This window comes from Lepisosteus oculatus, chromosome 4, assembly GCF_040954835.1.
Source record: "Lepisosteus oculatus isolate fLepOcu1 chromosome 4, fLepOcu1.hap2, whole genome shotgun sequence".
NCBI lineage: Eukaryota > Metazoa > Chordata > Actinopteri > Semionotiformes > Lepisosteidae > Lepisosteus > Lepisosteus oculatus.
Window position 1 is genome coordinate 6,999,521 of NC_090699.1, and position 13,832 is coordinate 7,013,352.

The 13,832-nt window shown below is 42.3% G+C and overlaps 2 protein-coding genes across 2 annotated transcripts in view; both read right to left on the reverse strand.

Annotated features, from left to right (window-relative positions):
• Positions 1-13,400, reverse strand: part of LOC102684123 (Fc receptor-like protein 5) — a 58,130-nt gene extending 44,730 nt beyond the window's left edge. The window contains exons 1-6 of the mRNA XM_069188479.1: positions 13,250-13,400; positions 12,729-13,004; positions 11,699-11,995; positions 10,496-10,771; positions 9,742-10,035; positions 8,668-8,961 (exon numbers count right to left, since the gene is read on the reverse strand). Coding sequence (XP_069044580.1) covers positions 8,668-8,961; positions 9,742-10,035; positions 10,496-10,771; positions 11,699-11,995; positions 12,729-13,004; positions 13,250-13,307 — 1,495 coding nt within the window. The 5' untranslated portion in view covers positions 13,308-13,400. The remainder of the gene's footprint in view (positions 1-8,667; positions 8,962-9,741; positions 10,036-10,495; positions 10,772-11,698; positions 11,996-12,728; positions 13,005-13,249) is intronic.
• On the reverse strand, positions 297-4,831 carry LOC138238185 (Fc receptor-like protein 5). Its single transcript, XM_069188234.1, has 5 exons — positions 4,735-4,831; positions 3,324-3,602; positions 2,503-2,742; positions 1,924-2,202; positions 297-1,625 (listed from the first exon to the last, which is right to left on the reverse strand). Exons 1-5 carry the CDS (start codon positions 4,829-4,831, stop codon positions 1,477-1,479), a joined length of 1,044 nt encoding a protein of 347 aa, XP_069044335.1. The 3' UTR covers positions 297-1,476.
• Positions 13,401-13,832: the final 432 nt, after the last annotated feature.

Sequence of the window (13,832 nt, forward strand, 5' to 3'; positions counted from 1 at the left end):
AAATGAAATTCAGTAGCACAGTATTGCAAAGCACACAGTGCAAGAAGAATACCACATGATAATTACCCAGCATCAGCAAATATGTGAGAGACATTAAACATGCCTCAGATTGATTCTCTTGCTCATTTTCTTGTATTTTAATGCCACTCAGTGAGGAATTTAAAAAGAAAATTTAAATCAAATCACAACCAGCACAGAAATGTCACAGCTGCTCATAGAGGTTTTTGATAATTGGTTTGAATTTTTAATTTTTAAGACATATGAACTTGCTTTGGATTGAAACGTAGCGATGCAGTTTGAATTAATTAAGACACTGTGGAAGGGCGTTCACAAAAGAACAGGGTTAGAAACATCTGCGCCTTACTTTCCTCAAGTGTGACAGGGAGAGAAGTGAAACTTGAACTCTGACAGCAGAAAGCACTTTCTGTTGTGAGCTGTCTCTGATGTGACATCTGTCTCCCACCAGTGAACAGCATCAGGAACACAAATAATATCATTATGTGAAACCTTCACTAGGAGGTAATATTTCTAGAAGAAATGTAAAAAAGGGGTTTTAGCCATAAAGTACAATAACACAAGAGAGGAGCATTGAGGCTTAACAATTAGTAAACAATACAGCTTTTAATTATTTAAGATTTAAGGGTTTAAGAAAAAAATATGTATCCATTCTGATGCATATTTGTGCAAATCCCTTAAAAGATAGATCCCAACAGTGGTCAATCATGAACTGAAACTAGTTTTAGATCTGAATAGTATTGGGAAAAATGACCTTTTCTGGATTCTAATAAGGAATTTGCTGGATAGGTTTAATCTTGGTGTAGAAATCTGTTACCTTTGTCCAGAATTGTTTCGTAAATCCCACCATACCATCCTATGAGATGGTACAACTCACAACTAAGAAAAGAAAAAACAGCCTGAACAACAAAATTCAGAAAACAATACTTTTACAATGATTCGAAAATAATGTTTCATTGAAATGAGAGATTTTTTCAGAGTTTTCCCTTATCTGTACCATAGTTAGGTGAGACAGATCAGCCTCATATCTTACAGTAGTCTTTTCAGATTTAAAGAAAGGCTTCCTTAACTGGGTGAATGCTACTACTAATGAACAAGTAATAGGTTTATTCAGGTTGACACCTGAAGAAGGCTTCACAGCCTAAACCTTGTGTTTTCTCTCTTCTCTATTCAGCATGGAATAAACCTATTAGTTGTTCCTTTACAGACTACGCATGATTTCGCAGCTACACACCTGAACAACTATTACTAATACTTGTACCATATAAAAATATGTTATATAGCACCTTGAAAAGCATATTTCACAATTCTTTTCAGTAGCAAAAACAAACAAAAAGAACATTTCCAACACAAACATTTGTAATAACTTATACAAAGATCTGGGATTGCTGGCCAGTAGTTAAAATGCACCAACTGATGCTGAGACAAGCAATCGTTAGCTGATCACATGCTTGACGCTTGTCAGCAGGTTGGTTGGTTGGTCTGGACAGGCTGCAGGGATCCGGTCTCACCCGAGGTCTGTGCTCTGCAGTGGAGCATCAGAACGGCACAGAGGGAGATCAGGCACAGTGATCCTCCGCCTGCTAACCTGGCCACTGTCCACCAAGACACTGCAAGCAAGCAGAGAGATAATAATAAAAAATGATAATAATAACTATCTGGGATCAAGAAAAGGCTGATTCCCTGCTGAAAACTAGATTGGAGAAATGCAATATTTTGATGTTTTGGATGGTAAGCCTTCTTATGGTCTGAAAGCTCAAGAGCTGAATCATTTTCTGTTTCTAAACATCCACGTTGACCTGCTCTGATCGTCTGTGTTAGGCCCTGCACCAAGGACACCATGCCCACACTGGTCTGCTTCAGCGTCTCTGTGAGGCCCTGCACCAAGGACTCCACGCCCACACTGACCTGCCAGCGTGACAGCTGTGACGGCGCTGTTCTTCCGAATCCTGTGCTCTGCCTCTACCACACAGCTGTAGCTCCCAGTGAGCGTCCAGTTCACTTTGGCCATGGAGTACAGAGCTGAGCTGCTCCCCTCGACCACAGGCTGCCCGTCCCGGAAGAAGGAGTAGGACAGCGGGGAGCTGTAGTATCCCGTCAGCTCGGCCTCGCAGGTGAGGTTCACGGGCTCCCCCTCCTGCACTCTGGCTCCTGGGGAGGCTCTCAGAGTCACCTGGGAGAAGAGGTCTGGGAGCAGGACACAGGACACAGGCTGGGTCAGCAATGCTCCACAGCACCCTCTGCTGGAGTGATGAGCTGGATTGGCTTTTACTACCACAGGGGGAAAACATTCTCAACAAAATGTGCTGAGGCAAAGTATTCAGTCACACCTTTCTCACTGGGAAGTCCTGATAGAATTAGATTAAAGGCATTTAAACTATTCTTTCAATGAAAGGTGTAGCTGTTCTCTACAACAGAAACATATTACTCAAAATGCACTTATACAAATGCTGTCTTTTTCCCCGATGGTACTTCGGATCGGCTCACCTCTGACAGAGATCAGCACTGGTTGAGAGCTGGCCTTTGACCTCTGACACCTGTAGAGCCCTTCATTCCTCTTCTTAACTGCAGAAATAGTCACTGTGTTTCCATTGTCAGGTGTCAGGGCTTCGTTGTCTTTGTAAAACTCATATCTCTTCCCTTGTGATTTCCGCTCTCTGCACTGTAGAGTCAGCGTCTGTCCTTCAGTCAGGGGCTGTGGAGGTGTCTGCAGGATCAAACTCTGATCTGAGGATATCAGAACATTCTCCTGTGAGCCGTGGAAGGACGCGCAGTCGAGCTGGTGTTCTGTTTCTACTTTCATACAACTACAGTTCAGTGCTTGAGTTTTGAACTGTACTTCTGCCCCATTGTGGCTCTGATAACTTGTTACAGACCACTGATGCTATCGTGGATAACATATATTATTATACAAGGGATGTTCATTAAGGAAGCAGGAACAAATTAAATTAAAGTAATTTGGAATGTTCTCTATCAGATTGTGTGTCTGGAGCTGAGTTGATGTCTGTGGTCTCCAGAGATCTGTGTTTTTCAGCACTAGTGAAGGTGGCACTTGAGATCTGGACAGTGAGTCTACTGGACAGTTTGGAGACAGATGTCATCTAGTCCTCAGGATAGTGTCAATAAGATAGTTCATCTGCAAATGTAATGCATATAAAGAAATATAATATTTATGATGTGACATTGAGTACAATTTCATCACCCCTTCAAAGGACTTTGTCACACTCCTTGAAAATGTTTATTATAAGGAATATTATTCATACATTTTTATTATCAAGAGTATTTAAGGCATTATTTTCATCTCTTACCCAGCACACTGAAGTGCACAGATTTGCTGCGTTCTTGTCCAGACTGGGCCTCACACCAGTACAGTCCGCTGTGAGACTCGTCTCTGAAAGTAACCTGACAGTTTGTCCCATTCTCCCACTGGCACTGTACTGATTCAGTTCCTCCTGCAGTTACTCTGTACCAGCTATACTGCCTCCTGCTGGAGTCTCCTCCCAGCCTGCAGCCCATGGTGAGCGACTCTGCAGGAAACAGTACTGTCCAATCAGGCTGCAGCGTCAGTGTGGCCTTGGGGGGGTCCACTGGGGGAGAAAGAGAGAAACAGCCCAGCCAATCAAACGTTAAATCAAGAAACTTGACCTGGAGAACAATAAGGCACATTATAGACGTGCAAAGAAGAAGCCATTAGCAACTATATTATTAGGCAATATAATCACGTAGCCAAGTTTGGCAATAAATGAGTCTTGGGTTATTAACTCTCCACCAATCCTGTAAATACAGGACAACATATTCATGAATTTGTGGTTCCTAATCTTAAATATACCACCTAGTATTGCAGAAACCTCCTCTTAAATGCAGGTATAAATCAACTAACAATGATACAACTGCATCTTTAATTAAAAAAATAAATACATATGTTCTCTTGCAGTAACTCTCTGGGCTTCTAGGTGGAGCTGTTGCCATATCTCACTTCATTTGAAATCAGTACTTATTTTTGTGTTCACTCATGATGAATATTTTTTCCTCTGTTAAAAATGGTTTAATAAATGAAATAAAATGATGACTTAATAAAATAATAAACTATCTCAAGTCATTGTAGTAGATTTACTGTGTATCAGTGAACAGTTGCACTATTAATGGTGAGCTGAACTAATGAAAAGCTGGTGGTTCACATGTTAGATGGATAGATAAGACTTTATTGATCCTGAAGGGAAATTGATGTGCATTGATGAGCATATTCCCACGCTCTACTCAGTTATGGTCTGGATTCCCACTCAAACAAAATTGAAATGCTGGTTTGCAGAGGCAGACAGTATTTAAGTCAGCAGAAGTCTGAAAGTTAAAGCATTTCTGTGTTCTGATGCTTTTCAAGTTTCTGCTCAACCACAAAACAGAATGGAAAACCAGCCTCTCAGAGTGAAAAACGTCAGTAGAAGAATTTCCTTAATTACAAAGATGCCTTATTGTGTTTTCTGAAGCTGCAGCCCATCTTACCAGAGACATTTAAGAGAAAAGGGTCGCTGGGCTGCGAGTATTGAGGAGGGCGCCCTCTATGGACCAGACACAAGTACTGCCCCCGGTCAGACAGGACCACTGAAGAGATCTGAAGGCTGTTGCCATTGACACTGCACTCAGTTGTGTTGAACACAGGGCTTTGCAGATCCCCTCTGAACCAGAGATACTCCACACCGTGGAAATGTTCACTGAGGAGACATCTGAGGGTCACTGGCTCTCCAGAGTACAGCGTCTCCCACGCTGGCTCCTGGGTCACTCTGGGCTTTGGAAGCTCTGCAGACACGACCAGGAACATTGTCTTAGCTGAAGAACCATGTGACTCCTCATTGTGTAAGAAAATGTTTCTCTCATAACAATCTCACTGCTGCAGCATCAGTTACAGTAAATCCTGTTTCTCTCTTTCATGACTTTCTTTCTTGTATTATACGTGCCAGCAGGGTTATTATGTCTCATACTCTTCTATTGATGGAGGAATTGTACACATTGCATTTTGTTTCAGTTTTCTATAAAGATTTGAAGAGACATTAGTGTTTGCAAGTTTATGCATAAAATAAGAATTTTAAAATGGCATAAAAATGCACAAAAATCAACAAGCACAATTAAATAGACAAGCAAACAAGAAAAGTGAGACCCATTAAGCATATCTGTCTTTGACTGGCTTCCTCATGCCCTCTGCAGTGTGACTCACCTGTCACATTGACCTCCACTACACTGCTCATGGCCTGAATCCCCTTTCCCTGGGCTTCAACTCCACAGAGATATTTCCCAGAGTCCTTCAGCCTCACTGCTGGAACAGCGTGTCTGTCCTCCGGTCTGGACCTCAGGACTCTTCCGTCCTTAATGTAGGTGTACTGCAGTTCAGGGGTGTGTTCAGGGGTGTTTAACTGGACGGTGCAGTGCAGAGTCAGAGTCTCTCCTTCCCAGACAGGCCCCAGGGGCAGGACTGTGAGACTGATTCTGTGGAAGAGCTCTGCCCAAGAAGAATCAGATGTCATTTATAGTCATTTGTGCGACAGAAAAAGGACAAAAACTAGTATCTTACATACTATTGTAGTAAGCATTCATATGCTTAATGATGCTCCCATGTTGTTTTCTTTTTTTTTTTGCTTGTTTAATGCATTCTTTTTAGCTTTTAGCATCGGTTTTTCTTTCTTCAAGAAACCAGTGCTCGCAAGTTAAAACATAATGACTTCAATCATAATGACTTTTTTTTCAATCTAAGAACAAGTTCTGCTGCTGCTACAATTTAATTTAGGATATATCATTGCGAATATACTTATCTACTAGCTCTGTTGCTTTGTTGGAGGGCTGATGAATTGTAAAACTGTCTGTTTTATTATTTCATTTGCGTCAGGGCTGATGTCGGGGAACAACCAGACCAACACAAATGGCTTCACCTCTCACTGTGATTCCAGTCTCATTGCTTCTTTTTCTGATCCCAGTCCCCACTGCCTCCACCTCACACCAGTACTGCCCTGTGTGATTGCGCCAGATCACCGGGATGGTAAGAGTCTTCTCTGAGCTCTCAGATTTCCAGTCCCCTCCTTCCTTCACGTAGGAGAAGTGCAGCCTTTCGTGGGCTTTGTCACTCAGCGCAGTGTGGCAGTGCAGAGCGACAGAGTCGCCCTCCGTGACTAAGCTTCCTGGTTGGACTGACAGGGCAGGATCAGTGAGTTCTGTGAAAGACGCACATAGAGGGATAGGGAAATCTTGACAGTCATTTCTGTGTCACCCCCGACACAAGCAATTTCTATTCTGACTAGGCCAACAGTTGTGTATCTGGTAGAATAATCCTTATTATCAATGGGGTGTCTGGTGCACTAAAATGCTATGGGCTCATCTGTGCTACACAATGCAAAGCAAAGTCATTGTGTCAAATTGAATGGTGGTATTCAGGCTTTCAGCACTATATAAATGCTTTTGGAAGTGGTGTTGGGAGACCAGTTGGTAACAATCCAACACAACTGCAGAAGACGGAGTGCCCTGCATTAAAAATTGTTTCAAGTGAAAAAGTGCTGTGAGATTAATCTGCAGGCCAACTATTGAACCATAGACTACTGCCACCAGTATTATCAGGGTAATACTCACCCCACACATTGAGCCTGATGGGCAGGCTGGGGTCCAGGGTAAAAGGTTTCTGTCCTCGTGCAGCCTGACACCAGTACTGGCCACTGTGAGACAGATTAGCAGGGCTGACGATGTAACTGGAGCTCTGGCTCTTGTGTGCTGGCTTGTCCAGATGGTCTTTGTACCAGTTAAAGCTCCAGCCTGGAGAGCCGTCCTCCACCACACAGGAGAGGGTGACTGTGTCTCCTTCAAACACCTCTGTGTGTAGAGGCTGCAGGGAGAGGACAGTTCTAGGACGGGTGACTGAAACAGAGAAAAACGACTTTAAAATAGACAGAATCCTCAATTTACCCAGGTGATGGTTGGCAGTGTGTTTCTTCACTATAAAGTACATTTACATTGTAAATTCATATTCAGGGTTTTTTCTTAATATCTCATCAGTACATCCACTAAACTATCTCCCTATTTTGATCACATTTCTGTTCAATAAAAATAATTATTAAAAAACTCGATAGGACAGAAATGCTCATTTGAAATCCTAAGTAGGGTTAGGGTTAGCACTCCCACAGCATTCAACATTCCAGGTTTCTTGTAACCTTAACCCTGCTCTGGGCTGAAATGGATGCTTATTTATATACATTTTATAACAGAATTTTCCAATTGATTGAAAATGTGCCTAAAGAAGACATTATTGAAGGAGATGAATTTCCAAGAGATTTTATCAGTGGTTTTGATTGTTTTACACTCATATTTTTTGGTTTGAGAAACGTTTCAAATCTCTTTAGTGTTTTCCAGGGCTCAACACAATAACTCAACAGGACTCCTGTGGAAGGTAATTGTACACTGTCACATACAAATTATTAATAGTTCAGGTGGGTAGCTGTGTCAGCATGCGTAGGCTGCAAAGGAACAAGTATAGGTTTATTTCAGGCTGAAAAGAGAAGAAAGAAAACACAATGTTTTGACTGTGGAGCCTTCTTCAGGTGTGAGGGAAGCACTAAAGAGATTTGAAACATTTCTCAAACCACAAAATATGAGTGTAAAACAATCAAAACCACTGATAAAAGCTCTTGGAAATTCACCTCCTTCAACAATGTCTTCTTTACAAAACATTCGTTTTGCTTTATTATGATATTCACTGTTGCTGTGCTGTATTTCACCCGATTTCTTATATTATAGAACAGGGAAAATGCCTGATTTGTTATTCTACTCAATATAGAAAAGCTGCAAGTAAGAGTGAACGAGACACCATACCCTGTACATTCAGCTTTACTGGACTGCTCTTTTTGGAGTAAGATGGATTCTCCCTGCTCCTGCCCTGACAGGAGTAATGTCCTGTGTGTGATTCCAGAGCTGAAAGGATGGTCCAATTCTCATCTTCAGAATGGTGAACTGGAGATGGGTGTTCATCTTTGTACCAGACAAAGCTCTGCATCGGATAACTTCCAGGGACGGAGCACCTCAGTACTGCAGTCTCTCCTGCGTACACCTCTGACCACTCCTGTCCCAAGGATATCACTGCTGTGGGCCGTTCTGCAAACATACAGGAAGGAGCACAACATAAACTATGAACTAGTATATCAGCAGCGTGTCAAAGCAAAGCGATTCTCAAAAATTACATTACAGCTTGATCTGCAGCTTACTGAGGATAAAACCAACTTTATAAGATAACATAAACACCAGGCTTTGGAACACCACTCTCAATAAAAAAATTTCAGGGAGTTTTGACTTATATTCAGTAGTTTCAACATACAATCTATTCTTAATTTTCCAGTTCCAGTTGCCTCATATGTGTGGATGTTATTTTTGACAGAACTTAATTTTGAAGAATCTCTCTGTAGGTTGTGAGACACAGTTAAAGGCAATGAAAATGAAAAATTCTGTTCATTCTGTGATTTATTTGCTGTTTTGTCTGTATGACAAAGTAACATTTGAAGTAACTCTGCAGTAAGATTGTCTACACATCTCTTCACTAAACAGCCCACAGTCAGTAAGATCGTAAATGCTGTTTCTGGATAGTAGCTGCCGCCCCTCTGCGTCTCTGTAGCTTGTATTGAGACTCACCGTGTACCTCCAGCACAGCTGGCTGGCTGAAATTTAAATAAATGGGCTTCTCTCCCCTCTCTGCTCCACACCAGTATAGCCCCTTGTGAGACAAGTCAACTGCTGTGATGGAGTAGCTTGCTCCAGCCACATCCTTGCGGTCACTCCGGTGCACAGTGGTGTTCAGGTTGTCCTTGTACCAGGAGTACAGCCAGCCCAGTGTCCCGTCCTGTGCCCCACACCTCAGAGCCACTGCGTCTTCCTCAAAGATCTTCCTGTCCGGATCCTGGGTCAGGCTCAGGGTGGGCAGCAGGTCTGAGAGAAACAATCTGTGTTACAATTAGAAGTTTGACAAGCCTCCAGGCGTTTATTTCATTTCAAGCTGAAGGATCATGTTAATGATGTTGGCCATTCATAAAGAGTGATCATGTGTTGGTTGGTGGAGTCTGTGCATGATGCCGAATCCCTTAACTAAAAAGCAGTTTCACAATCTGTATTTCATGATACTGGTGCAGATGTCACTGGTTTGAAGCCCTTTTTATGCAAAATGATAATAATAATAATAATAAAATACACGTATAAACTGTTTTTCCAGACCCTCCACTCAAAAACCGTTACAAGAAATTAACAGCTCTCACTAGGGAGGAGAACAGAGTAATGAAGCCAATACACAGAAGAAGAACTATGAGGAACTAGAAGATCAATTCATAGATTTTTTGGAGGCCATGATTGGTAAATTTCAGCGGCTTTATTTGGCCAAGACTACTCTTTTTGAGAAACATCCTGGGATTTTTCAATGACCCTGGTGAGTGACGACCATGGTTTATGTTTTCTCCTAAGGGCAGCACCATTTTCTTAGAGAACAGTGTTCCCATCACGACACTAGACCTTAGGACCCACACAGAAAGCAAGGTCGGCACTCAGTATTGGTCCATCTTCCATGTGTTTACTTTCTCTGATATACTGTAGTTTTTGTGCTTTGCCAAACCTCCGCATGTCTTTTCCACACTTTTGCAGCACTTGGGTTGTCTGGATCCATGTGAACATTTACAATGAACATGACACTACACAGACCTGTGATGGAAGAGGACTCACCTGACACCCTCACGGAAACAGTCCGGCTCCTGTTGGAGTAATAGGGAGCAGAGGCGCGCTGGCCGGAGCACGTGTACTGACCACTGTCCTGCACGGTGGCTGAGGTCAGAGTGTAGTTCACACCACTCAGACTGCTGGAGTTGGGCTGAAGTACTGGCAGCTCTTCTCCATTCTTGTACCACTTGTAACTCCATTGAGAGTAATTTCCAGGGATCATGCAGTTTAGGGTAATATTTTCACTGATGAAAGCCTCTGTCCACCCCATGAGCAGGGTGAGCTCAGCCTGTGGGTGCACTGTAGAAATATTTGGCAGGCATTTATGTTGGTCTGATTATTCATGTGCTCCAAATTCTACATCTACAGTGAACCACTGTAACCACACAACACACATCAATAGGTCACTGGAGACTTCTGGCTGGTCACTTTTGTACACTAACCCTAATCCTCATCATCCCTATAACTCCAGTCACAGCCCTGAAACTACCAACAGTTTTATTCTTAAATCTACCCAGGCACCTTCAGAAGATGTGTCGAGAGAAATCAAACTGTCATTCGTTTAAAAAAAATTAAAACTGTCTTGAGAAGATTGTGTTGTGAATCTCTTTTTTTTAATACTATGTCACTAAGCAAAATAACATTCTTGGGAGAAGAAAATGTCCGTTATATAAATCTGAAACAGAAAAGATAAGAAACGTACAGAGGTAAGGATTGAACAGATCCTTATCTGAATCCCTCTGAAGGTCCGATGTCTCACCTGCTATGTGCAGAGTCACTGGCTGGCTGTAGCTCAGTTGAAAGGAGGCATCTTCTCGGGCAGCTCGACACCAGTACTGCCCTCTGTGGGACAGGGCAGCGGACTGGATTGTGTACTGAGCCCCACTGCCAGGGGCCGGGGTCTTGGGGCTGTCTTTGTACCAGGAGTAGAGCCAGTCAGAGGACCGAAGCCCAATATCACAGCTCAGAGTGACATAGTCTCCTGTAAAGAGCTCTGTCCCGGAGGGCAGCAGGGTCAGACGTGTCTCTGGCACGGCTGTTGACACAGAAATAGAGTGTTCATGGGAATGATCAGCAGTGCTGGGAAAAAGGTATTTTCACTCATATATACTGTACATATGGTTCAGTCTTGATAGAAAATGCTGATCTCTCATTGTTCATTCACGACAGGATTCATGACGTGACATGACATACAGTAACAGATGATATTCCAGGAAGAGGAAAACATCACCACCAGGTACAGAGCAAGATTCCTCCATATTCTTACCCCACAGCTCCCAGCATGACTTTATGCAGCTATAGGATATTATTGTCAGTGTTAGCCATTAGATTCCATTATGTATTCTTCTTGAGAAACAGGAGCTTTGTCACATGAACCCTAAATAAACCTGGAAATGAAATTATGATTTACTCAATCCTCATGACAGGGAGAAAAAACTGTTCCTTCATTATTCTGGTCATCACAGTGGAATGAAGGGCTGGCGGAATTGCAGAGGATAGTTTGACACAAGTTTTTGCAGCCTGAACACTGCACTCCTTGCAGTCTTTTAACACTCACACTGACAGGAAGTCTGAGACACCTTGGTTTTTACTTCAATTCTGAATCAGGAACTAAAGAACCAAAACAACAGCAGTTTTAAAGTAAACGGTTTGAAGCCACTTATGTGGTATAATAAAAAAAAATAAGAATGTGAAAAGCAAGCGTGTTGTGTCTCAGGCTGCTGAAAGGAGATAGGCTTCAAAAATCTGTGATCTGATGATCTGTGGACATCCATATCAGAGCACCACTGCATCATCAATGCATTTCAGTTTGAAAATAAAAAAACATCAAAAGTTAAGAAATGCAACAGTGATATGTTACAATGAGAAAATGTAACAGTTTTTCCTGATCCTGAGTTTTCATCCACAGTTTGGAGATCATGCAGTTTGAGTTATCTCTCAATAATAAAGTTGTAACACTCACTGGAAACTTGAATCTGGATGATGTCGCTGTACTCTGAGTAATACTCCACTTGTCCTCTCGCTGCCCTGCACCTGTACTGGCCAGTTTGAGACACAGCAGCTGGAGAGAAGGTGAGAATGGAGCCAGTTGGCTCATTTCTCTCTGTCTGGCTCACAGGGTCTCTTTCGTTGTTTCTGTACCAGGAAAACCTCCAGCCATCAGGCTTTCCCTCAACCTGACAGTGTAGAGTCACTCTCTCTCCAGCACAAACCTCCCTCCATTTCGACTGCAGGCTCAGCTCCGCTCTCGGCCTGCCCCCTGAAACAACAGCGTTCAGTACAGCGTTATCATCCTCACAAAATGACCTTGTCACAGAAATAAAGTCCCATAGTCTGTACAATCCAATTTGTCAAAATCACAGAAAAAAGTCAGCTATTTGCATCTTGCAGCACAGAGTGCAACAGCATAGCACTTTTAAAACACTCAGGTGAAAAATGGCCAGAAACATACTTGATGAAAAAAAACTTTTGGCCAGCAGACTGCTTATTCTATAATTATTATCGTTTGAGTCTTTCTTTTTATTTTATCCCTGCTTTATGCACAATATATAGCAAGGACATAATAAATCCTGGCTATATATGGAACTGAGATGAGAACTCCTTGCTGCAATGAAACCAAATTCTAATATGATCAGGACAAGGAGGTAAATACATAGAAGAGAGAAAATAATTCATTGGTTCTCAAGACAATAATGCCTTGATTGGTTAACAGTCATAACCAGATACAATGATGGTTTCACATGCTGTAATTTTTGTTTGGGATCAATTCACATTAATGCTACATTTCTGCATCTGCTTTCATCAGTGAATCATGACCATGTGTTTATCAGGACTGTCGGCATAGTATTAGGAAACTCTGTAATACAAAGATTGGTGAATCATTTAAAGGGGAAAACAATCACATCTACAGTTATAAATTTCCATCAGACAATAATAATCAAACCCAGAACATTGTCAGTTTCACATGTGCATCACATCTGGGATCGGTTCACCTGTCACATGCAGCTCGGCAGGATCGCTGGTCTTCCTCACTCCTCTCGCTCTCACCTCACACTTATACTCCCCAGAGTCCACGAGCTGGGCGGCAATAGTGTAGATGTGAGCCGACCCTGAAGAGCCCACAGTCTCTGGTCCTTTCCAGAAGTGATACTGGACAATTGTGTGCTGTCTGCTCTCATGCAGCTGAGTCTGACAGTGCAGAGAGATGGTCTCTCCCTCCCACACAGCCTGCCAGGGCTGGACGGACAGCGAGGGCTTTGTGAAGAGCTCTGTAGGACAAGCACACAAAATATAAAAACAGCATTTACACAACCATTGTAACAGAGCAAGGGGCACTCCCAGCATTTTCACTTATAGCTCTTAGCACTGTGCACTGGGCTTCATGATGGGTGTCTGCATCAATCCCTTTTGAAATGAAACAATTGACAATTTACAAGCATGTTATTCTGATATTTAATATTTTAATGAAACTAATCTTTGATCACCACAAGTCATAATAGTTGATTTTACTCACCCAACACTTGCAGGGTAAAGGGTTTGCTGGAATGTTGTTTAAGAGGGTCACTCGTCATCACAATGTAACATCTGTAGTCCCCGCTGTCAGACAGTGAGGCTGAACTGATTCTGTATTGAGTCTGGTATCTATGAGATTCGTCCTGTTCTTCGTCCTTAAACCAGAAATAACTCCAGATCTTGGGGCCCCCACTGACCTCACATTTCAAGGTAACAGTGTCCCCTTCAAGTATCTCACCACCTGGGGGGCTCAACTTCACTCTGGGCTCCCTATTATTGGCTGAAATGACATGCAGTAATTAAATGCATTTCTAAATCACTCTAAACTGTATGTAAGCAGAAAATTATAAAATGTATCCTTTCTCTGTGCACAGTAGATAGTTATTTTCCTGTTATGTAAATAAATATTCAGACACAGTGTGTCTCTCACTCCACTGTGTACATCCAGACACACAGCTCTCAACAGTGGAATAGGACACAAACTATTGTCAGTGCAATTCACATTAAAATTAAATCATTTACCCAGACATTTCGTTTCTACTGCTGTAGGGTGATCTGAAAAACATCAGAGCTGTGGACAATTT

Bases quoted from the DNA above. Each gene is read 5' to 3' on its own strand.
- LOC138238185 (XM_069188234.1), bottom strand. From the start codon at position 4,831: ATGTTCCTGGTCGTGTCTGCAGAGCTTCCAAAGCCCAGAGTGACCCAG. The intron at 3,603-4,734 runs GTCTCCTCAGTG...TTTCTCCCCCAG, and splicing joins AGAGCCAGTGACCCTCAGAT to TGGACCCCCCCAAGGCCACA. The intron at 1,626-1,923 runs GTCAGTGTGGGC...GCTTGCTTGCAG, and splicing joins CACAGCTGTCACGCTGGCAG to TGTCTTGGTGGACAGTGGCC.